The sequence below is a fragment of the Muscardinus avellanarius genome, assembly GCF_963383645.1.
Source record: "Muscardinus avellanarius genome assembly, chromosome: 7".
Lineage (NCBI taxonomy): Eukaryota > Metazoa > Chordata > Mammalia > Rodentia > Gliridae > Muscardinus > Muscardinus avellanarius.
In genome coordinates, this window is record NC_137793.1 from 72,094,282 (window position 1) to 72,120,197 (window position 25,916).

Sequence of the window (25,916 nt, forward strand, 5' to 3'; positions counted from 1 at the left end):
TTTGCATGTGTGTTAATGTCCATTTCTCCCAATTGGATATTAAACTCCTAAAAGAGGAATAAATCTAAATGGAAACTTAGGGCCAACTTAGGTCCCTGGAGAAGGTGGGTCCTTGGGGTGCAGCCTTAAGAATTCTGCTTTTGTCTTTGACTCAAGACTCTTGCTTTCTCTCTCTTGCTTCTATCTCCCCTGTTGTGAGAGCCAAGCCTTGTGCTATCTCTTTCTCTGCTCCCCGCCCCTGCCATTCCCTGAGATCTACTGTCCCCAGCCGCACATGAACTGAATCCAAAATCCTCAAGAAAACTGCAAGCAAATATATCTTTCCCTAACTGATGTGGTCAGATATTTGTATTATAGCAGTGATCCTATCTTTAGACTTATGCAGAATTTGCTTGATAATTATATTGTTTTCCTACCACTGCAGTAGCAATGTGCCACAAACAAGGCAATTTAAAATGGCAGAACATTATTCTCCCCCAGAACTGCAGGCTAGAAGTGTGGAATCAAGGTGTGGGCTGGGCCATACTCTCTTAAGTCCCTAGGGAAGGACCCCTCCCTGCCCCTTCCAGCTTCTGGCTAATTTCAAGACACCTTAAGCATTCCTTGGCTTCTGTGGCATAACTCCATCTCGCTTTCAACTCCCCATGGCCTTCTCCCTGTAAGTCTACAACTTCACATGGTCATCTTCTTATAAGGACACCAGTCATGTTTGTCCCCCCACCCCAATATGACTCTCATAGTAACTAATTACCTCAGCATGTTCTTACTTCCAAATAAGCTCACATTATGAAAATTAGAACTTCAACATGTCTCTTTATTTCTGCCAATCCCTATCATAGTGGGCATTCACAAACTATACTCCAATGCACACGTCCTAAATGCTCCATCTCACTGCAAAATCCTTTGGGGCAGAGAACATTCTTTGTCTTTCTTAGTGCCTCAGAGTCTTACCCATAGCACCTTACACAATCCCTGCTTGGTAAATTCTCACTGCCTAATAAACTTCATTAAAAAGTCACACATGATCAAGTGACAATCCCTCAAATGGTCAGTCACTTACAGTGATAGACACTACTTCTTGGAATTTTATCAACAGCCAAAAACCCACCACGGATGATGTATGTCAAGGAAGCTAGGATCATCAGACAGTCTAAGCAATTTCCTACTGCATGATACCCTTCCTACTTAATATATTTTACTAAGACAATGATAATGGGGGAGGGAAAAGCAAGTAAGTAAGAGATTTTCCAAGTCATAGAAATTGAGGCCTTCTGGAGAATCAGAATGGGCTCAAATGACTTTTACTCTATAGGGGCACACGTGTCACTTTCTCAAACTGTTCAACTGTGGTCTCCTCGGTCACGCTGGACCACATCAAGGTGCCTTCCAGACCAACACACTACATGGTTGTCTCTCCAAAGTGGCTTCCAGACCCAGAATTGCCATGTCCTGTGATTCCCACAGCTCCTTTGTAATTACACCTTTCTAAGATTTCCTAAGTGATGTCCTAAGCTCTCCTGGAAAGAGTTTTGTGACAGCATACATAATAAGCTCCCATGAAGACCACTTCTGAAGAAAGAAGCTGGTGAAAGCTTTAGCTCTTTGGAGCTCAGTTAGATACATTATTATGTCAATGTATTAATTCTTCCTCTTTATAGTACTTAGTTATATGCATTGATAAGCACTTATATTACACATATCAATATACAATTATGATAAAGTGGAGCATAAATAGAACTTTAATAACCTTTACCAAAATGTCACCAGATATGTCTTCAAGATATCCATACAAAGCCAGGCATGGTGGCACCCGCTTGTAATCCCAGCGCTTGGGAGGCTGAGACAGGAGGATCGCACAGGTTCAAAGCCAGCCTCAGCTACTTAGTGAGGCTCTCAGCAAGTTAGTGAGACCCTGTTTCCAAATAAAATATAAAAAAGGTCTGGGAGTATAGCCCAGAGGTAGAAAGCCCCTGGGTTCCACCCCCAGTACCACCAAAAAAAAAAAAAAAAAGATATCCATACAAGCCGGACGTGGTAGTGCACACTTGTAATCCCAGCATTTGGGAGGCTAAGACCAGAGGATCACAGTTCACAGACAACCTCAGCTACTTAGCAAGGCCCTTCACAACTCAGTGAGACCCTGTTTCAAAAATAAAAAAGACTAAAAAAAAATAAGGCTGGGAGTATAGCTCAGAGGTAGAATGCCCCTGGGTTCCATCCCCAGTACTGCAAAAAAATAATAATAATAATAATATAGACAGACACACAAACCTATACACACAAATGAAAGTCTCTTCTCTGTAATGAAAGCACCTTATAAATATCTATTGTCTCTTTTTTTTCCATTCTTTACATATGAGCCTTTGTGCTGACTCTGCATGTGCATGAACTAGTAAATTCACTTCTGTGGGTCTCAGGGATGAAGGAATCCTTTGTGTGAAGGCAAGTTTCTGAAATGCTGCAGCTCAATAACATTCATGAGACCATCAAGCAGAAAACACACAGCAGAGAAGAAGAGTCAATGGAAGAGCTGAATATTTTGGCAAGATTCTTTATATCTGAATAATGTTCTGAAATTTTTCTTGAAATCAGTCAAAAACACTTATTAAGCATCCATTATGCAGGTACCATTTCGGGGGGTTATCTCTAGAAGTGGAAGTAACACCATAACAATCTAAAGATGGGTAGATGATCAAGTACAGATAATAATAAAGAGTACCAGGGAGAAAAGTACAGTAGACAGTGGGTCTGAGTGTGCTGAGAAGACTCTGAGATGTTAGGTGGGGAGCCAGGGAACCCCAGAACCTCTGAGCAGGTGACAGTTGAGGAAAATTCTAACAGAATGAAGAGAGCAAGCCACATGAACAGCTGGGGAAGATCCTTGTAGACTGAGGGAGCAGCAGCCATAGCCACAAGAGGGGATGAGTTCAAAGTCTTTGAGAACTAGCAAAGAATCAGCAAATAGAAGCTGCATGAGCAAGAGACACTACAGCTGAGGGGCAGATAAATGAGCAACAGGCAGCGACAGCCTCCCGTGGCACAGTCCACGAGATAAGAAGATAAGAGACAGGAGACTTAAAAAAAAGTTCTATTTTATTTGAGAAATGTTAAGGGAGTACAGTAGGATGCTTTGATACACATATGCATTGTGTAATGAGCAACTGAAGATAATAAGCATCTCCATCATCTCCAATATCTGTCATTTCTTTGTGATGAGAACATTTAGAGTCCTCTCTTCCAGCTACTTTGAAGTAAAGAGTAGAATAGTGGTTATCAGAGGCCAGGGGGAGGAGGTCAGCAGTGAATGTATACAATATAATAGCCAGCTAGAAGAAACAAGTTCTGGTGTTCCGTTGCACAGTAGGATGACTATAGTGAACACAGAATTTTGATCTGAATGACATTAGGAATCCCTTTGACAGCTAAGTTGCCAAAAATGTTTAAGGGAAAGAGGACAACGAAGAGGCCCTTTGGAAACAGCCCAAGTGAGAGACAAGAACTGCGAGGACAAGGGTGGTAGCAGCCAAGATGTGGGAAGTGACTAGATTTCAGGCATAGCTAACAAAAGCTTGGAAGAGCAACTTAATTTTTTGAATTCTTTGCTACAACCCTGGAAGTTTTCAAAGAAAAAAAATTGTACTAATCTTTCAAAACTCCAAGTTTTTCCTGCTTGAAGGATATATCTATATATCTTGAAGAAGATATAGATATGTAGATATAGATATAGATAGATATATGTATCAGGAGTTCCAAAAAACTATTCTGAACATTATTGGCATAAAAAAAAAATAAGCATGCATCTTGCCTTGAATGAGATTTTCCCTAGTAGAGATCCTAGGAGAGTTGGCATACTAAACATTTACAACAAGAAAAACAAAAGAGGGAAATTATTTTTTAAAATTATTTCAGGTGACAAAGTATCAAATCTACTTTTTGTGGTGGTGGAGCAAGGAAAAGTAATAATGGGACAGGTATGAAATCAAAAGACATCTCCATCCCTCTGTAATAATTATTCAAAAAGAAAAGCAAGACATATCACAGTCCCCAGCCCACCATGGCTGCCTCAAGAGTCTTGATAAAGAACACACAGAGCAATAAAATGAGGCCTGCTCCTGTCAGCCTGCTCTGTCCCACCATCCCAGGAAATGGGTCAGACCTCGTGCAACCAAGGATGACTGACACAGTCAAGGAACAGTTCTGTAATCACAAGCCGACTCTAAGGGAAAATGAACCATGTTCTAGATGACAAGAAAAATCCAGATAATAATCCACTGTTTCTGCATCTAAGGTGCCACATCGTACAGTGTTCTCATAATCAATCATTTGTCAAAACAGGTATCTTCATTTTATGATGAAAAACTGAGGCTCAGAGAGATGAGTGGTTTGTAGGACCATGAAGCCAATAAAGAAAAAGGAGGAAAACAAACCCAGGATTGAGGGCTGCAAAGTTCCCACTCTGAGTGGCTCATCAGCATCTGAATGAGACAAGCTGACTAAGTAGAAAGTATTCTTTGAGGCAGTCCTGAAGCCAGCTCCTAGAAGAGCAGCCCAAGCCCATACCTTGTGGTAATGAAGACTCACTTTCATTTTTAGGAGATTTGAGAAAGATCTTAAATTTAAGAGACTGTTACAAAAGTTCAAACTCCATGCTTTGAAAACTCTAAAGATAATGATAGCAATTGTGGAGGAGATAGATACTGTGCTAGGAGTTTCCATGCATTGTCTTTTGCCTTACAAACTCTTTGTCAAGTAGATATTTTTTATGAATTTTACGGATTTCTCAGTAGCATGACTTTTTCAGACTCTCCAAAGGGGCACAGTCACACACTGACTCCACATGAAACCCATCCTACAGCCTTTTTGCTTAGTGTTTGTCAAAGGTTAAGAGCATGGCCCCTGGGCCACACCACCTGGCTTGGAATTCCAGCTCTGCCTTTCCCCAGCTGCATGGCCTGGGCAAGTTACTTAACATCCTTGTTTTCTTGTTCCCTCCTTTGTAAAATAAGGGTAATAGGGGTACCTACCTTATAAGGTTATTGTAAAGATGAAATTAATCTGCTTATCTGTCTACCTACACACACACACACACACACACACACACACACACACACAGCATACACATATCTATTTATCTATCTAATCTCTATCCATCTATTAAGTTGCTAGAAAGATAGATAGATAGATAGATAGATAGATAGGTAGATAGATAGATATAACTGCTATTGTGCCTAGCACAAAGCAAGCAGTGTATGTACCAATAACTACCAATATTATTACTGGGTCACATAAACATAAAAAATAGTATTATTAGTTATATTACATGATCATTAATATTTCTTCAAATACAGCAGTGAAGGACTGCTGCTCCTACTACTTTTAGGGTCCCATCTTCTCACAACATTAACAGACCCTGGGTAACATAACATCATAACCTAATGCGAATGACAACAAGCCATGCTCCTTATGAGGCAAGTATGCCATTTGATCAGTTTGAGAAAACCCCAGATATTAATAGCCTTGTTCAAACAAAGTGTTTATTATGCCTCATGGCTTTTTTTTTAAAAAAAGTGTAAGCTGTGTATGTCTCCAATGTGGCGCCAGGCATAGGATCAGTATAAAGGGGATTGTACGCTGTAAAATCCTGTACAAGAAGAGCACAGTATAACTTTTTCTTTTTTTTTTTTCCCAGCAGCACTTTTTGCAAGTCTAATTTAATAGACAGTCGGCTTTTTTGGCTGACCTCTTTTTATTTTACCCCCTTAGGCAACATGAGAAATGAGAGCTGTACTTTCTGTGCATTGCTATCCGTGTGTGTGTGTGTGTGTGTGTGTGTGTGTGTGTGTGTGAGAGAGAGAGAGATAGAGAGAGAGAGAGAGAGAGGGGGGGGGGAGGGAGGGAGGGAGGGAGGGAGGGAGGGAGGGAGAGAGAGAGAGAGAGAGAGAGAGAGAGAGAGAGATATTACTGATTGATTGATTGGGGGCAATTTTCATTAATCCCATTAGTGCTGTGCTCCTTGCAATAATAGGAATTAAACCTTTATAGTTTAAGGAACTAAAATCTCTTAAAAAGCAGGCCTAGGTCATTGACCTTGAACTTCTACTATAAAGCCTTAGAAATGTGCACTCTAAAAATTTTGCAGCAGCAATATACATATATGAAATATCCATAAAGATAATTCACTCTTCCCTCCTAAAAATCATTGCTTACTTATTTTGCTCCAAAGTCATCAGTTCACCCTTTCATTCTCAAATATAAGAAATAATGTGACATATACTGTATATAGCTCAAAGCCAAAAATAAATGTGTATAAATGATTAGGATTTAGATACTCTTTTATATTCTTGTAACTGATCTCTTCTAGAAATGAAATTTCATCACATTTGACAAACTGTTCACTTCTCACATGAAAATTTAGCAAGGCATTAAAATCCAAATGTGAAATAAGAGGTCAGAGAAATCAGAAGGGGTTTTATTTTACTCTTATTTACTCTTAATTCTGATAGAATAGTCTGTAAAAGAGGGGAGTTTCTTGCTAAGATACTGGTGGTGCTGAACCTGTGACTGCTTCTCAATAAAAATTCACAGTGCCAGCGCCTTCAAAGGCCCAGGTCAGAAAATCTAGGATTTTCTTTAAATCCACTGGGCTTATTCATTTCAACACATTTGCCTTCTACCGATGAACAAGGACCCATCAGCAGACTGTCTTCTGTTAAGTTGCTTTCTGGTGCTAACATTTGTGGTCTCGTACCAGCCTCAGGTGAGAATATGACATTTGGGTGGCTTTTTCTTTTATTGACATAATATATGAGCCCAGTACATCATTCCGCTTCTCTAGGGGCTTATTTTTTCATTAGTTTGGATGTAATAAATTAATCCTATAAATAATGTGGTAACTGACTTTCACAGATGATTCAATACAAGGCTCTTTCCACTGGAGGAATGGAAGACATCAAAGCCAAAACTCTAAGAAGGGATGTAAGAGAAAGGGATCTAACATATGTTGGGTGCCCACTCTGCTCCTGGCAGCCATATACATTCCTTACTTTCACTCTCACAATAAACAGCAAGTGAATCAGGAATTACTAAGAAAACTTGGGTCCTAATGCCTATGACATTGAACACGAATCATGCTGAGTAAGGAGCATAGATGTAGCCAACAAATCCCGATGAGTGCGTGTACAATGAAACACAATGAAGGTAGTTCTAACATATTAATGACACCCTCCCCTATTGAATCTATTCATATATCCCTGCAATAAATATCACTGGGCTCAAAGCAATGTTTTAATTCAGGCAGATAGCTCAGCCCCTTGGAATTATATGTCTGGCTTTCAAGAAGCCTAATCAAGATGACAATTACCCTAAAATTCTCCTAACTCCCACTATGATTTTGGATATGGTTTGAGTATGTCCCCCTCCCCAAGGATTCAAGTATCGTAGCATGGTCCTCACTATGGCAGTGTTGAAAGGTAGTGGACCCCTCAAGAGGTGGCAATACTAACACCTTGCCTTGGCTTCTTTATTTGCCATGTGACCTTTTCCTCTTGCACATGTTCCTGACATTGTGGTGCCATGAGGCAATGTAGTCCAAGGTGCTCTCAACCAGAGCCAGTGTAATGCTATTTGAATTTTCAGCCTCTATAATTATGAGCTAACCTCTTTTCTTTATAAGTACATTATTTCAGGTATTTTGTTATAGTAACAAAAACAGACTAATAGGACTTCTTTTGTGGCACAAATTTGGTCTGAAGCATTTCTTTGAGTCTCCAGATTTTGCTCTAAGAATACCTGCTGAGACATAGCTTACAGGCCTGTTCCTCCAGCAGACACTGAACAATAGGAAGGTGGAAGCTGAATCTGATTTATTTCTAGGTGGCTGGTACCAGGTATGCTATAAACACCAGGAGGTGCTCACTGGATTTGCTGTTATTCTACTTTACACAGTGGGTGAGCAGATTATCCCTGGGTTCAACTTCTTTGATACACTCTCCATTGAGAAATAGGGGCCTATTTACTTCTGCTTTAAATCTGTAGTTTGTTTGACCAATAGAGTAAGGTGAAAGTAAAGCTTTGTCAATTCTGGTCCCAGTTTTTAGAAGCATTGGTTGCTTCTCCCTGGGAAACTGGACCCCTGAATCTCCATGAAAGAAGCCTAACTATATTTTGAGGAGACTGCATATAGATATTCTGAGACTAACTAGGGAGGGAGAAGGACCCTCTGAACCCAGCCTTTCTGACATCCTGGTAAAGCTCAAAGCATATAAGCAAAGTCTGCAGTGGTCCTTAGACTAGCCCAACTGCCACCCGAATGCCACTAAGTGGCCTCAGTTACAGTCACACAAAACAAAAGAACATTCAGCCATGATCTTACCAAGTTCCTGACCCATAAAAAAAAAATTGTGAGATGAAATAAAGCGGTTACTAGTTATGCCACATTTTTATTTATCAAGAAAATACATGACCAGAACAACAATATGAGTCTTATTGTCCTGGAGGTGTTCAGTTATGAAAAATAAGTGTGGAAAGAATATTATTTGGCAAGGAGAAGCTAGAAATACTAGAGTGCTCTAAGTCCTCTGACATCAGCAAATCTAAACCTAAGTATTCTTCGATGGTCCCAAAGAATTCGTTAGGGCCACGAGATGATGGGTATCCACAGGTAAGGCATTACCTTCTCCAGGTCTCATTTCTTCACTTGTAAAGTGCAGGATTTATCCCACTGTGAGACAACAGGTATACATGCTAGCAAATATGGGCAATGTCCAACTTGAAATCTTTCCCTTTCCTATCTTCCCTCTCTCTAACTTATAACTTCAGTCATGATTCTAATCATAAATAGAGGGGTAACTCAACCAAAGAAACATGTGTTCAAATATCCAGATGAGCAGAGCTGTGCTGACGACCCTGGATTCAAAGGCATTTGCAGAGCGCTGGTGTTTTAGTGAGTACATTCCAATAAAGCCTGTCTTTGACTTGTAGCTTTCAAAACATAGCTAGGATCATTTCTTTTCTTTGCTTTTTTTTTTTTTTGGCATTACTGGGGATGAATCCCAGGGGCATCCTACCTCTGAGCTATACCCTCGGTCCTATTTTTTTATTCTTTTTAATTTTTTGAAACAGGGTCTCACTGAGTTGAGAAGGGCCTCGCTAAGTAGCTAAGGCTGTTTGTGAACCACGATCCGCCAGTCTCTGTTTCCCAAAAGCTGGGATTTCAAGCGTGCGCCAACACACCTGGCTGCTAGGATCATTTCTACCTAGAAAAAGTTGTTTTTATGTTTTTCTCTTCTTTTCCTTCATCTGTCAAGGGGCTTTATCTCCCTCATATTCTTTACATTATTAATGTACATTTGAAGTCAAATCAAGAATCATACCAGTATATGCTATTTAGGGTCCATTAACATGACAGAGTCTATAGGAAGATTTTATTTTTACTACTGTTCATCAAAAGTAGTTCTGAAAGCCTACTTTTGTAAAGAGAAGAAGAGAGTGAGAACACAAGATTTTTTTAGTTTTAGTCTAAATATGAACTCAACAGAAGCTCAGGTCTTTAATCTTCCAGGCATATAGAATCACTAAGACCTGGACAACACAAATCTGTGCTCACTCTCAGAAATGCTATAGTAGGCTCTCAGTCTAGTATTCTGACTCTAGAAAGAGCATCTGAATAAATTCTATGGATCAGAATAACTCAGAAAGCTTGGGGTCTGCCTTAAATCTGTGCTCCCCAAATGAGAATGGGAAGAGTTGACTCCAAAGAACAGGATGATGATATCCAAATCACCAAGAGAGAGAGCTGTGTACAGCCACATCTGTCCAGAGGCAACTGTCCTCTTCCCTTCTGAGAAGGATCAGAAGCTCCTGGAAGAAATCTTTGGGTAGTCCTTGTAAAAGTTCCCCTAGGGATTCCACACTTGGGAGGAAGTACCTGTGCCCACACGTGAGCTCACACACAGCTGTGAACTCATGCATTCACACACATACACATCTACTTCTGCTCAAAATCAGCATCCTAAGGAATCCTGACATATCACTCATAAACCATCTCAGCACCCTGAAACTTGATTCACAGTCTCCCTGTATTCCTCAAGGGAGTATATGTCAACTATGTCAGGTAATAATCAAAGGACATCTAGAAACTCAGAGGCTTTGTTTCTTATGAACAGTTGAGTTTCTCAAATAGTTGGAGATCTTCCCATTTAAGCACCAAGCCATTTTTTCGGAGTGATATTTCAGCAATTTTGGATATAAAATTCTTCAAAATTTACTGTATTCATTCAGGTTTCTTACTATAACTTAGCCTCTTCATAATTTAAGGCTGCTATCATAAGCATCCAAATTCTGTACTGGGACTAAAAAAAGGAGTTTATTACTAGAGGTTGCAAAGACGGTCAAATGATAGCCAAAGACAAATGGAAAGTTGGTGAACAACAAGTCCCAAACTGGAACCCCAAACAAAGAAGACAGACACAAGAGAGGGTGCCAAGGACAGAAAGTGGGTTAACTATAAATGGTAGATTTGGAAAAATTGTTAGCTGGGCATGATGTCACACACCTGTAATCCCAGCACTTGGGAGGCTGAGACAGGAATCGCACAAGTTTGAGATCAGCTTCAGCAACTCAGTGAGACCATCATCGACTTAGAAAGATCCTGTTTCAAACTAAAAATCTAAAAAGGTTAGAAGTGTGATTTGGAGGTAAAATGCTCTTGGGTTCAATTTCCAGTACCACAAAAAAAAAAAGAAAATAAAGGAGGGGTAGGGAGGCAGAAGGGATGGGAGGGAAGAAGGAAGGGAAGGAGGAAGGGAAAGAGGGAGGAAGGGAGGAGTAAGGAAGTCATAAACAATAGGCATTGTCTCTGTGACTTGATTTTCTTAGTTGCATCACTGTGAGGCACTGGCCACAACCTCCAGTCGAAAAAACTGCCTGTGGCTCTCAGGGCATCTTCCTCTGTCCCTTCTTTCTTATTCCTGAGCTTCTCATTTCTTGTGTTCCTAGAGATAATCCACCTACTCAGAAGTGAATTGAGGGTTAAGCTACCTTTTTTCCCTGACTTATCTGTGTGCGCTCAATCTTCTCTTGGGGTCAGGGATTTCTTTGACTTATTTCCTGGACTTTGGCAATGGCTGTGCAAGTGAGTTAGGAGTTGCTATTTTTTTCTTACTTGTCTGTTAGAACTTCCTCCTTTAGAATCCCCAGGTTCAGGGTGGATGACCAGGCTATACCTCTTCTAGGGCTATACCATTTCCAACTCAGCCATACAGACCCTGTTGCTTTGTGTTCTGGAGTAGCCAGTGCTGCAGACACCTCTGAGAAGGCATACACTCCACCCACTGAGAATTTAGCAAAGTTCTCTAATTTTACCAGGCTTGTGGAACACATCCCTTCTGGGAGATGAAATGATATTTGAGAGGAAGGAAAGTCATCAGCAAGATTGCTGGCAGAAGCCACTGGTCAGAGCACAAGGCTAAGGGGCCAAAGAATAATAGTGACTTAGCAGCTCACACTGCAGGCAGCGAGAACCAAAAGACCCCTTCTTCAGTTAATGGCAGGTAGGGAAACAGCATCAAAGAGAAGGATCCATGATACTGCTGTCAGCACAGACAAAAACATTAGAGTGACTTAATTGAAAAAGAAGATAAAAGGAGATGTAGTCATGTCATTTGTTGGTTTGAATCACCTTGCAATGTGTCTGGCAACCCTTAATCTGGCTTCTTTTCACAGGAACCAACCTTCACTTTCCCTCAAATATCACCCCACCCTCTGGCCTACTTTTATTTTTCCTCTAGTCTGGTTCTTATTGAGGGAGAGACAGAGGGAGAGATTTTCTATGAACAGCATAGTACGTGATGAGAAGCAGGAGGATCTTGGGAGTCAGAGATGGATTCATGTTTCAGGTCTGCCATTTTAGCCAGGTAACCCTTGGCCAGTTCCTTAATTTCTCTGGGACTCAGAGTCTTTAGAGGATGAAGGGGATAGTTGCAGATAGAATATCTGATAACACAAACATCATGGGATAGATGTAGCACCTGAAACAACACATGCATTGAAACATATGCGCTGTCTGGTGCTGAGCTGGGTGGCAGAAGCCAGGGTCCACCCTTCAGACACTTGCTGACCATCCAGGGCTCTCCTGGGACACTCTCAAGAGATGAGTGGCGATTTAAAGGTCATGGAGCAGAGGTTCTCGAGGACTTAATCAGTAAGAATTATTTTTCACACATCAACTAAGACTTCAACAGTGTTTTAAAAACTTGAAACTTTTTTCTGAGATCTCATTTACAGCATGTATGCATGGTAACTCTCCGTTTTCATAATTCTATATATGTATGTATGTATATATACACAAAAAATTCTTAGCCTAATTATGCAAATGTTCAGGTAATCAGAATCCATATGACTTGTAGCTTCTGCCCACGGGTGTCCACTCTTTTCTTTTTTTTCAACTAAAGCCACATTCAGATACTACTACCACACATGCATGTTTCCTGACACTGGGGATCCCAGAGTCCTCTAAAGTTGGGGTTCTAAATTCTCCTTGGTCTCCCTCTCACACTTTGACTGAAGAAAAACCTTCTTCCAGTCTCTCCTTATCTCCCGGCTTTGAGCGCCTGGTGCCAGGTCCCCTCAATAAGTCCATTAAGACTCTGTCACTGGAGGAACTGAGGATACAGCTCTGACAGAGCATTTAGGTCCACAAGGGCCTAGGTTTGATCCCAGCACTACAAAATAAATAAATAAAATATTTTTAAAAAGACTCATTCTCCTAACGCGGGATGACTCTTCCTCCCACTTTACTGTACTTGGGATTCTTCTAGCGATTTCACTCAAGCTCAGCCCCCTGCTGAGATCTCCTCCTGTTGGCACATGCTGTTCATAGGACTCTTTGACCTAGTTACTGTTGTCTGCTGATCTGGGCTTTAGTGTGCAGAAGAGCCACCTGGGGATCTCCTCAAAATACTGATTGTGATTCAGTGAGCCTGGGGTGGGCCTGAGGTTTTACATCCCCCAGGGCTTCTAGGCAAGCTGAGTCTGCAGCACTACAGGCCCACCTGAATTCAGGCTTTGAGGAGCATGTCTGAAGTCTCAGGACCTGGGCCTTATCACTGTCTTCTGACCCCACAGCCCAGGAACACTTCTAGGAAGATAAGAAATAATGGAGGCTGGTGGGGGATATAGACATGGGGGAGGAAGGCAATGGCAGACTCAGAGAGGAAAAAAAACCGGATGAAGTTAGCCAAGAAGCAGAAGGTAGAAAAGAGAAAGAAAAAAGAGTGGAAAAGACAGGACAAGAGAAGATAATAGGAAGGAAGAAAAGATGAAAAACTAAAACAGGAGAAAGAGACAGGCACAGTCTGAGAAGTGGAGGTCAGCTCACTGACTGCTTCCTCAGGGTGGCATCAGGCCAGCACCAGCTGACTTTCCAGAGGAGAGGTTTGGTTTCTGAACTAAAGCTGCCCAGAGGTGGGTACCCCATGCCACTGAAGAAGTGCACCCAACTTTGGTACTCTGTTCTAAGGTTCTTCCTTTCTGACTGGGGCCAAGCTATGACTATACAGTGACAACACACAGTGCCTGTATCATGGCTATGGCCATATAAAAGAGGCTAAATCAGCTGAGAAAATCTAAGAAAGTAGAAAGTCTTGGATCTGACAACATCAAACCCTTTAAAATGACAGAGACAAAAGTTACCTGATACAGTTCGATCCGTTGTTCAGGCACTCTGGCTTTGGGGTTCTGCAAGCGAAAGACTCTGAACTCTGCTTTCACCAAATTGGAAGCATTCTTCTCCATGGCTGAGACATCAAACCGGACAATTCTGAAGTAGGGTCTGTAGAAAGTGGGCGGGATGGTATCTGTAAAAAGTCAGAGCCATCAATGAAAATGATAAAACCTATCGTGCTCTCACAAGAGACTGCAGCAGGCACAGCCTCAAAGAACCATAAAGGGAAATATCTACAGAACAATTTCATTCCCAATGGCCAATTTAATACTATTAACAATTTAACCAGAACAAAAAAGTAAAATAAACATGTGCACTTGGTTACAGGAGGAGCAGATTAATAGAGATTAACACACCACTTCCAACTACATCAGAGAGCACGAAGTTAACCCTATCCTTTGAAGGCTTGCATGTACTCTAATCAGATGTGCCAAGAAAATAGCTCCTAATGGCAAGTAGCTTGCCTGTGCAGTTATTTTCCTTGAAAGTTTGGCATCCAAATACTCTAGTTTTATCCAGTTTCATGTATTACATTTTTTTACTACAACAGATTGGTTTTCACATACCTCTGATCAAGTATGGTGAAGAAATCTAAATAAACAGAATAATACCTACAAACTGGCTACTACATCAGGTCCAAACTTTTCTTTCTTCAGGATAATGTCTGTACGTGAGAAGTAATCCTAACTAATAAAGAAAATCAGCACAAATTCCTTCATCTCTGAGCCATGTGTAAGAGTTGAAGAGCATACACAACTATTACAAGTTTATGGGTTGCTTTGAGTTTTGCTTTTGAAAGAAACTGAGGGTACCCCAAGACCAACAAATAGTTCTGTCTCCATGATTCCCTGTGAAGCATTCATTTATTGAGTGCCAATACTGAACAGACTACCTGTTAAAGGTATGTTAGAATCATCTTCTAAAAATCTACAAATTTACCTTTCCATTCCAGGGTGCTCCATCCAACCTGGAGGATCCATTTCTTTCTACCCATTCTTCAGCAATGTAGCTTTATCACAATATGATCACTTATTTTTTAACAAACATTCTTATTACTCATATATTATGTTTCCTTGATGTTTGCCTTCCCCTATAAAATTTTAAGAATTTCAAGGGCAGAGATTATACTTGCCATATTCAAGACAGAGCTCTGCATACATGGAGCTCACCAAATACCTACATTTAGCATAGTTGGTCATCAAATGGGAGTCTTGAAAGACTCAGGCTTCTGGCTATTGGCAACACTAACTTATTAAATAAACAAACCATCTTGAGGATCTTAAAATAGAAATAAATACCTTTCATGGTTTCTTGGGAAATCTATCCCCTGACAATTATGCTGGGAAAAAAATTCTAGGAATACAATAACTTTTCCTCATTTTAAGAGGAAATTAAATTGCATGTTTTCCCTCGTGGTGGTTCCCTCCCCACCCCCGCTTCCTTGAGACTCTGAATTGCAGGCTCATGGAGAAGTGATGAATTCCAAGCCAAGCTCTTCACTATGCGAGTCATGAAACACGGGTGTGAATTGGGGCTTTATAGCCCATGAACTAGAAGTCTCAGAAACAAAACAAATGAACAAACAAAACACACCCCAAAATCCAAAGTTTCCAGATATTTTGGAAAAGAAAGTATTCATGAAGACATAGCAATGAGTCACTGTGTGGACACCGAAATAGCTGGTGGACAATTTTCAGGTGGCTGAATATTGGTATCTGCAGAGAGGTTTGTGGAGCCCCCTAACATAACAGTTTGAAAAGGTAGCCACTGAAAGAAATTGATCTGTTTCTCCTACGGAATATGCCCACCCCAGAGACTTAAAAGACTGATCCTATCCTAACCAGCTCAGCTGAGAACAGGCTGGAGCCCAGGCAGAAAAGGCTGGGCAAGGCTGGGGCCAGGCTCTCCAGCTTTGCCCGCCTTCTGGGCCAGCACCTTCCACAGGCAGAGTGGCTACATTCTTCTCCACTTATCCTCAGCATTAGACAGCAGAAGCTTCAAAGCTTCCTTTGAAAGAGCATCCCGGAAGAGCAAGGCTAATTTAGTGTGTTTCCCGTCATTAGCAAGAATAAACATCTTGTTCAACACCCCACACACACCCGAAGGAGTGCCAAGGATCCCCCACAGGCCTGTTCTTCCACAAACCCATCTTTCACACCTGCCTGCCTCAATCTTATTGCTCTATCAAGTTTGTAAATATGTGCTCTTGAGATTTATTTTTATTCTCTTTTGTGTTTATTAAACTCTGAACAACTTTTTTTTTTTTTTTCATTTTCCTTTCTGGTCTTCTGCCCATATACACGCTTCCTTTTTATGGCTTCCTCAGACCATGAGGTCAATTTTGTTTCTTCTTCTTCTAAGCAAACCATCCAATGATCCTGTCCTAGGCTTTTGAGCTCTGAAGGGGCAACTGCAAATATTTACAGGAGTAGCTTGATAGTTAAGTACAGTTGTCCTGCTCCACTCCCTCTACATGGCAAAGAGCCCTCCTCCCCCTGCTTCTTAGAACCATCAAGGCAGTTTATATTTCAACTGCAGGACAATGCAAATTTGCATTTCTGGTTCTTGTTTTATAAACAGAAGTATTCGATGCTCTAGGTAAAAGGTCATTGAGCAGCCCCTGCCTGTCCCTGTAGCAATCTGGCCAGGAGGAAATAGCAGCCTTCTCCATCCCCTGCTCCAAGACACAGCGCATGACCTGGCCATCCCACTGCTTAGTATCTTTCCCAAGGAACTGAAGTTAGAATACTGTGGTGAAGCATGCACACCCGTTCATAGCAGTACAATTCATAACAGTCCAACTTTGGAACCAATCTACATGTCCAAAAACATATGAATGCATAAAAAAAATGTGGTGTATACATATACATGATGAAATTTTACTCGGCTGTAAAGAACAAAATTATTCCATTTGCAGGGAAATGGGTTGAACTACAGAATATTATGTTGCGAGATCAGCCAGTCTCAGGACATCATATGTTTTCTTTCATATGTGGAAGCTAGAATGAAAATAGGAAACAAAAAGACTTCGGTCAAATGAGGAGAGAAAAGAGTAAAATACTGGAAGGAGATTGGGAGAAGGAGGTAGGGCGGGGAAAACAAGGATCGAGGAAGGAAACAGTTCAAATAAGGTTATATCCAGGCAAGAAGGTTTTATTACCAATCTCAGTAACATGTATAGGGAGGGAGGAAGGTAGAGCAGGTGGGGAGCATACAGAGGAAAATACACCAAGTCATGTGTGTGTGTTTGTGTCACTTTGAATCTCAGTATAAGGTATAATTACATTGCACCAATAAAAGTATAAAATAAAATAGTCATGGGAAAAAAAATAACAAAACAAGAAAACTAAAATGCAAAACTAATGACTGAAAAACAACCACCACTTTCAAGACATTCCCAGATGTCCTCTGCTATCATTTGTTATTGGTCACAAGTCCCCCCAAGCCGATGGACTTGAGCACTTGCCAAAAGTCTTCTAATTTGGAAAAAAAATCTGTTTCATTTTTTTAATTCTCCCTCCCCCCCCCTCTCTCTCCAGTATAGATTGTTTGGCCTGATTTGTGAGCCTACCTAATTTCATAAAGGCTTTGGATATTCAGTGTAGAGAAGAGAGAGAAGCCCATCTGCAGCTGGCCAAGACACAGCAGGCTCACTCCTTCAGCTCAGGGTGCCAGAGCAGCAGGGTAGGTGTTTAATGGCTTGTGCAGAGCCCTGATCCACCCACGTACTCTTGGAGAGATGGAGCTTTTTCCTCTGCTTTCTCCAAAAACTCATTTCCCCCTCTGGAATGGGAGTTCTCTGTAATTCCAATCCCAGTTCCTATTCCACTGCCAGGTGGTCAGGTACTTGAGCGCGGCCTCTGCCAATTTACCCACACTCACATCCTGGCTGCTCCTCCTCTCAATTTCTGACCCACTTTTTCAGTTCAATCAAATCAGTTCTCCTTCAGACCTTTGGATTTCACACCAACAGGCCAGCTCTGTTCTCCTTCCATGTTCTCCCACGTGCCCTCCCCCTGGGGAAAATCTTGTACCTGGAAGGTCCCAGTGTGTCAGCGAGTGAGTGGTGGCCCCCTCACCTCACCCCAGCCACACATCCCTGCTGGTAGCATGTAGCAGGTAGTGGGCTACATGCTTCAAGTTGCAGGATAAGGCCCCAGGTATGTGTGAGTCCCTCCCACTCTGGAAGTATCCCCTGCTCAAAGGAGTACAATATCAATTGCCCATTAAAAAAAAAAAAAAAAAAAAAAAAAAAAAAAAAAAAAAAGGCCGAGCATGGTAGTACACCTGGGTAATTCTAGTACTTGGGAAGCTGAGACAGGAGGATCACAGGCTCATAGCCAGCCTCAGCAACTTAGCAAGACCCTGATTCAAAATAAATATAGGGCTGAAAGTATAGCATGAAAGTAAAATGCTCTAGATTCAACCTTCAGGATCCCCCAAAACAAAACAAAACCCATAACAGGAAGAGTGAGACCAGGCAACAAAGCAAAAAGTCTTATATTCTAGAATTTTCACCAGCATTTTTCTCTTGGTTTTTGAAGCAGAGGCCTCACGTGCTTGTTTTGAAGAAAGATCCTGCAAATTTTGTTCCTCGCCCTGCTATGGCAAAGTCAAGCTAGAAGAACTTAATGCAGCAAAGAATCTCTGAGGTACCTCAATAGTAATCCAAATCAATCGAGACTTAGCTATGTGGCAACCAGAGACATTGTCTGGCTTTTCTGAATCTGTTTCTTGACCTATATAATAAGGTAAATAAATATGCATTGAATCCCGTTTCTAGTTTACATGCACAAGCAGGTGGAAAGTTGGAGCTCTGAATCTAGCACAGATTTCCACTAGGGTCCCTCTCTGACCCCTTCCTACCCTGCTAAGTAGTCACTGGGCCTTCTGTGAATACCCCTGGGAGATAATGTTCTCTTACTGCCTGACAGACTTAATTAGAAAAAAAGAGAATGAACAGAAGCAGCTGAGTGTCCCAAGACTGTGTATAAATGACTCTGTGTGCTCTAAATTCCCTCCCCCTGCAGAGATTAGTCACCGCAGATCTCACAGGCCCCACACAGTCCTTCAGTATTCCACCTGCTTTACTGGGAGCTCTGAGTATTGGAAAGGACGGCCAGAGGAGTCTATCTTCCCACCAACATCTCTGCATAGAGCAAGTCTACCTCCTGCTGCGATGCTTGCATTACTAGTATATTTAAAAAAAAATATTCTACCAAGCATGGTGGCTCATGCTTGTAATCCCAATATAGTCTCGGCAACTTAGTGAGGCCCTCTGAAGCTTATTAAGGCTCTGTTTCAAAATAAAATAAAAAACAGATCTGGGGGTATAGCTCAGAGGTAGAATGTTCCGTGTGTGTGTGTGTGTGTGTGTGTGTGTGTGTGTGTGTGTGTTGAAGAAAGGTTTAAAAACATCTCACACACAGAATGAGCTCTGACAGAGAACAGAGATGTGGAGCCTTTAAGAAATACCCCCAAGGATGCTGGACTAATACCCCCAGGATGCTGGGTTTGGTAGTGCTCACCAGTAATCCCAGTACTTGAGAGGCCAAGACAGGAGGATTGAAGGCTCAAAGCCAGCCGCAGCAACTTAGTAAGACTCTCAGAAACTTAGCCAGACCCTGTTTAAAAAAACAGAAAGGACTTGGGGTGTATCTTGAAGTAGAATGCCCCTGGGTTCAATCCTCATTTCAGAAAGAAAGAAAGAAAGAAAGAAAGAAATGAAATGAAAGAAAAAAAAGGATGAACAGGGGAGGAACTACCCAAAGAATGTCCAGAGCTTGACCCTTATCCAGGATAAAACTTCAATCTATTATTATTTATTTCCTATTAGGTTGCTTATACCACAGAACTGGCAGGAAAAACAAAAATGTGTGACACGTTGACATCCTTAGATCAAGGACTGACAGGTATTGGCTGTATTTGTTGACGCAGCAGTTCTCAAAGCGAGGGTCCACACCCACAGCACTGACCTGGCTCAGTGCTATGATAAATGCAAATCATCCAGGAATGAAGCCTCTCACTGAGGTCCACTGTGTGAAAAGATCCTGGCTGACTCCCAGCTGGGAACACTTAGTGCTAGTAACAATAACAAACAGATTCAGACCTTCGTGTGTAGCAGCAGCTTTTTGAAGTCAGTGCTGACCAGAACCTGCAAAGGGGAACCTGGCACCCATCTCAGTGTCCTTGGGGAGTTTCCAAGATAAGCCAGAAATATCAATAGCTCAAAGTAAAATGCAGAAGGTGTAGGTATGAAAGGGATAGTGAGTAGCCTGGAGGTTTTGCATGCTCTTCTGCTTGGGGTGTCTACCATGTACTTGGGCTTCGAATCCAAGCTAATCTCCTTCTTACAGGAAAAGCTGCAAGTGTTTTAAGGTGCAGGGCAGGTTTTTGTTGACTCGACTGGATGCACAGGTCCCACATAGCAGTGTTTTTCACAGAATGAAGATGGTGGTCTACCTTTTAGCAAATTCTATGGGATGTTCTCATGTACCCCCAAATGTGAGTAATACTGAAATAAAGAATGAAAGAAAAATACAGAGGGACATCTAAAGCATGGCCACACATTACTCATAGAGGGGAAAATAAATAAATAAATAAATAAGGGAGACACAAAAGAGGGAAGCAGAGCTGCCCTGTGATTTCATAGCCATCTGCACTGGCTGTGCGTCTTACCCGACTGTGGGACTGGGGTGAAATTGCCTGAGTTCCTCAAGTGTTTCTAACATAGGGCCAGGGTTGAGAGCCCCTCACTTGAAAGGAACTGGTAATTCTTAGCCTGGAGAAGAGAGGACTTAGGGATAGCCAGTTCCTTAGGGATTTCAAATACTTAATGGGCTTGCATATGGAAAGATCTTACTTTCTGCAGATCCAGGGAGTCATATTTAGTCTAAATATATAAAGAAGATTTTTAAAAATTTGAAGAGTTAAGAATAAGACAAAGAATTCACTGTGTCTCCAGGTGGTGAACTCCCATCCCAGTGGAAGAATTCATGTGCTCACATGAGGCACTTTCCCCAAAGGACACAGTGATGGCATCTGGCACCACATGGCTGCCCAGCCCCCTTCCCATCTCTGCCATACATCTTCCTCCAAAAATGTTGGAGAATCTCACTGTCAGATAACTGTCTACTCCTCAAGTGCAGCAGAATCACTTGGGGAGCTTATTAAATATCCTGGACCTAATGGGTGACTAACAGGTGATTTTTGTCTCACATTCAAGTCTGAAAACATCTGCCCTAGACTCTGATGGTCTGACCACAATGAACTTGACCAGGCTCCCCTTCCAGCTATTCAGTGTCATGAACTCCTTAGAGATGGATAAAATGTGTCCATTCTACTGGCACCACGATAAAAAGGATGGCCTGATTCCCCCTGAAGACTCAGAATCCTACTTCAAGGCCCCTTCCCATTTTATAATAGCTTTATATTCTTTATCTCAGCAAAGATGATGTTTTAAATCCCATGTCAATGAGAAAGAAATGAAGAGTGAGGTACAGGAAATAACTTTGGGCTAAGGTCAAGGTGATCTTGGCCTTTCAATAAAAAAGGGCTTGTGGCTACAATATCCTACCTCTGGACAAAGAAGCCCCCTGAGCGGGAGGCAGGAACACTACCCTAGGCAGGAATACCTGCACAGGTATACTTGTGCACAGCTGCATAAAAGACACAAAGAAGTTATCTTCCTCAACTGGAGATCGGCTTGACCTTGCCATACAGCTGGAAAACACTTTAAGGCAGGGCCCAGTATTTTCACTGATATTCCTTAATAGAACAGCCCTGGTTTGGAGAGCTGGAGACCCACAACTGTGTGACTCGTTCCCCTGTAACAGGTATCTTGCTAAGACCACTGTTGCTCAGGAACCTCAGACTTCCATATGTTTGTCCCTATTACCCAGTCCCCAGCCAGAAGCATCCCCTGGCTATTCTGTTCAAGCCACTCCAGTGAACAGAACAACCTCCCCAGCCCCCTCTCCAGAAGTGACTGCACTTTTCTCACAGCCCAGCAGTGATTCTTTGTGGACTTTTGACATGCTTAATAAGTGTAGCAGCCCCTTATTTCTGACATCCTGGCTTTGAGGGAAGTAGTTTGGGGTTCATTAGACATCCCCAGAGTGCAGCAAGACACGAAACCCACCAAATGGCTGGAGGGCAGTAAACGAGCTACTATTTGTGTGTGCACAGACGCGGCCAGTAAGAAACCAAGACAATTGTGTTTTGGGGTTTTCTGAAATTTGTCTTGGCACACTAGATATGGATTTTATTTCACTACCACATCCCAAACGCTGCTGACATTCAAGTCACAGTAATTTAACACAAAATGACTGAGAAATAAACAGTGCATCGGCAGCGGTTTCTGACTTTTTCTCTGGCCATCCCACCTATTAAATGTAATGTGGCCTCAACGCATCTGCGATCGAAAGTGGGTGCCCCAAAGAGGGGGATGGTGTCAAACTTGACGTGCTGCTGGCAATGGCGAGCTTAATTGTGTCAGCATCAGCTTATGTGACTTGGCCTTCAAGAGAGCTGCTATTTGAGACCACGTGTACTGTCAGCATGAAGTGTTCGGGCCCCTTCTTACACGGTGCAAAAAAAGTAAAATAACAGTGGTGCTGGCCCATGGTGTTTGGTTTTCTTGAACTGTGACAGACACAGGGTTTCTAGTTTCGATTCCAAAGTTTCCATCACCCCCATAAAACTCCACCTACATGGAGACACTTATTTCGCTTATGGTTCTTCCAGGTTTCCCATCTAGCTCAGGGCCGGTCCGTCAATTTATGCAGGGGATACTGGGTTTAGCACTGAAGCTTTGGGTGCTGAAGGACAGGCTGGCTGTTGCTATTGAGAGGCCAGCCACTAACTTGGAGGAGACTCAGGGACAATGAGCATGACTGGCAGGGCTGCACCAGCAGGACAGACAGTGGATGTGACATTCCCCTTTCCAGTAGCCTCGGTCAGGCTGTCACCACAGCCGGAACAGGCCACTGAAGCAGTTTTTCTCTGCCACAGTTCAATTCTTTAAGGCACCCAAAGCTCTTGCTTTCCTTTATCTCTCTCTCTCTTCTTAGCTTCTTCCTTGCTCCATTCTGTCCTCTTTTTCTTACTTTCCTTCGTTGCTGTTTCTGTTCAATCAAGGGGCAAAACAGCCACATATTCGTTTCACTGATGGTATTTAAAGAGGCCACGATCCCAAGACACATTTATCCACACAACTGTTTCAGAATTCAGCCCAGCCATGGCTTCAAATGATTTCAACTCAAGGAAGCCACCCTTTGTGCATTCCTTCAATGAGATGAACTTGGGAAAATTCAGCGAACCATTCTTAACCGCTTAATAAGAACCACAATTTATTTTTCTTCTTATCTACAGACTGAGAAACTGAGGAAAAAAACTATTCCAGAATTACATCAAACACTGGCAAACTACAGATTAAAATGGGCAGCCCTTGATATTCTTGCTCAACCTCAGGAAATGTTGCTCATTGCCTACAAAGAATGAGTGTTCTTATCCCAAACAAACCCTGACGTTCCTTTTTCCAGAAACTAATGCAGCTCTGTAACAATTGGTGTGGAATTTTTTTATATGCTTAATGGGTGTACTGGCTCCTGATTAGCCTGAAAATCTTTTCCTAATCTTTACAAAATTATAGCAGCGATGCGTAAGAGCCAATGCATGTCCTTACTGCAAGCTTTTCTTCTGTGTTTTCTGTAAGCTTCTTGCTTGTGGCCTTTTTTTTTTTTTTTTTGTAAGGCAATCACCTAATTACTTTGAGGCACTGTGCTGATTTGTGGCTGTGCCCTAAAGCTTAAGTTAATAAGCAGCAAGGCACACCCTGCTAAGATTGCAAGCTGTTTACCAACTTAACCAAGTGGCATGGGCTGTTGTTACTAAAGGATTAAATTCATGGCTTGGGAGTGAGCAAATCTGAAGAGGAATAGATGATCTGGATTATCCAGCCTGAAACAAGTACAACAAATAGAGCGATCTTCACTCTGCAACTCTTCATTATGGTAAAAAGGAGAAAGCATAGGAGGCTGGCCTGGCACCTACGAGGTGAGACTGTCTCTCAGTGTTCTCAGTATCTAACTCCTCGTACTGTAGTTTTCTCTACAACAGTATAAGACAGCTTGTCCCAGAAATCTTTCAGAGACCAAGAACTCAGAATGCAGATAGATGGCCAACTCCAGCCTTCAAGAGCTCCAACTGCATAAAAGTCCTTCCCTATTCAGGCTGAGAGCTGCTTACCTGTACAGGCTACACAGTGGCTCTGGTTCTGCTACAGATGATGACCCATGATGATACCTTTCCACTTGATCCTGCTTAAAAATTTTGAAATCAGTAGTCACGTCTTCTCTTTCCCATCCCTTTCCCTTTTCAAGCAAACAAGCCCTATTTCTTTCATTGTGTTTTATGAAAGCCATTCACCTTTTCTGGTTGTTCTACTGTTTACTCCAATTTTAAGTCTGAGTCCTAGCTGGGCATAGTGGCACACACTTGTAACACCAGCCTTTGGGAGGCTGAGACCAGAGGATCGCGATTCAAGGGCAACCTCAGATACTTAGTGAGGCCCTTTGCAATTCGGTGAGACCTTGTTTCGAAATAAAAAGAATAAAAAGTAGGGCTGGGTGTGTAGCTGTACAGCTTGGAGTTAGAATCCCCTGGGTTCCATCCCCAGTACTGCAAAAAACAAAAATAAACAAAACAAAAACAAAAAGAAAACCTGAGTCCTTAAGTCTGAACATATTTCTCAAAGCAGAGTAGAGTAGAACTATCATTTATTATACTGTTTTTGGAACACATATTTTTTTTTCTTTTTCTTTTTGCGATACTCAGAATGGATCCCAGGGGCTCTCTAATACTGACTTATATCATACTTATTTATTTGTTTATTTACTTATTTATTTATTTATTTTGAGCCATTTCTTTTTAAATTTTGAGACAAGATCTTGCTAAATTGCCAAGGCTGGCCTTGAACTTGCAATCCTCTGCTCACTTGCTGGGATTACAGGTGTGGACCACTGCACCCAGCTGAAATTTATACTTTTGTTAATACATTGTAAAAGTTAACCAATCCCTGTCCCCTTACACTCAAGTCACCTGTTCTATGCATTTTTAATAAAAATAAACTACAGATCTTTGGTCTTTTCACTATTTTATAAATGTCATCATCGTATAGCCTGAGGCTTCATGTGGAAGATTCACAATATACCACTATTCATTGTGTATTTACTTGATTTGATTCTTCATTACAAATAAACTAAGAACTTGAAGTCTGACATGGCACAGGGGGTAAGATCAGAACCATCTTTAGCATCTATTTCATTCAATTCCCTAAATTTGCAGATAAGTAAAAAAGTCTCTAAGATTTGATTAAGTGGATACAGACCTAAATCCACACCTGACCCTCTTCAAACTGAGCACTCTGACTACACCAGGCAACCAGGTTGCTCAACTCCAAGGAGAACAGCCAAGTCTGCGAGAAAGGTGCCCTGGAGCCTTGCCCAGTGGCCCAGCTTCAAAGTGGATCAGCAGGCCAGCTGTATCTACTGAAAACGTCCAATGAGAGTGGGCTAAAGAAGGTTCTGGAGCCCACCTCATCCTAGAACACCCATCCTTTATTAAATAATCAGCACACTGAGAGATAAGTTTCCAATACACTTCCTTCAAAAGTTGAATGGAAGGTCTGAATTCTTTCTTTATGCAAATGGCAGCCCTCAATCTGGAACATAAAGAGAGTAAGACTGCTTGGAAGGCATTTTTTAGTTAGCAGACATCTAGAGTAGTATTTCAGTGGACAGTCACTTAGTGCCCTGCAAAGAACATAGGAGTTTCAATGACAGAACTTTTGTAGGGTTGGTGAATGTGTTCATGAAGGGTGTTTGCATTGGCAACATAGCTATAGGCAATTAAGATATGGAAACATATTAGGAATTATATGAATCCAGATGAACTGTGGTCTGAAGGAATTTTAGAACAGAGCCAGGGCTGGTATACTTGCCTTAAGAAATTGTGTTCATTTAGGTGCTAAACAATTTTCTGCCCTTTAAAGTTGGGCCACCATTTGTGAGAGGAAGAAAAAGTCTTTAATAATCTCCATTGCAGACCTCGACCATACTTAAGTCCTTTAAATTTGAAAGTATGTGCTACCTTCATTTAATTGAACTAGTTGAGAGTGAACCCTGTGGTTGAGTTT

General features: G+C 41.7%; 1 protein-coding gene across 2 annotated transcripts in view; it reads right to left on the minus strand.

Moving 5' to 3' along the window:
- TGFB2 (transforming growth factor beta 2) overlaps positions 1–25,916 on the minus strand; it is a gene marked incomplete at both ends in the record, with an annotated part of 80,666 nt that overhangs the window by 13,890 nt on the left and 40,860 nt on the right. For both annotated transcript variants that reach the window (XM_080699578.1, XM_080699577.1), the window contains one exon: positions 13,690–13,853. In XM_080699578.1, coding sequence (XP_080555704.1) covers positions 13,690–13,853 — 164 coding nt within the window. The remainder of the gene's footprint in view (positions 1–13,689; positions 13,854–25,916) is intronic.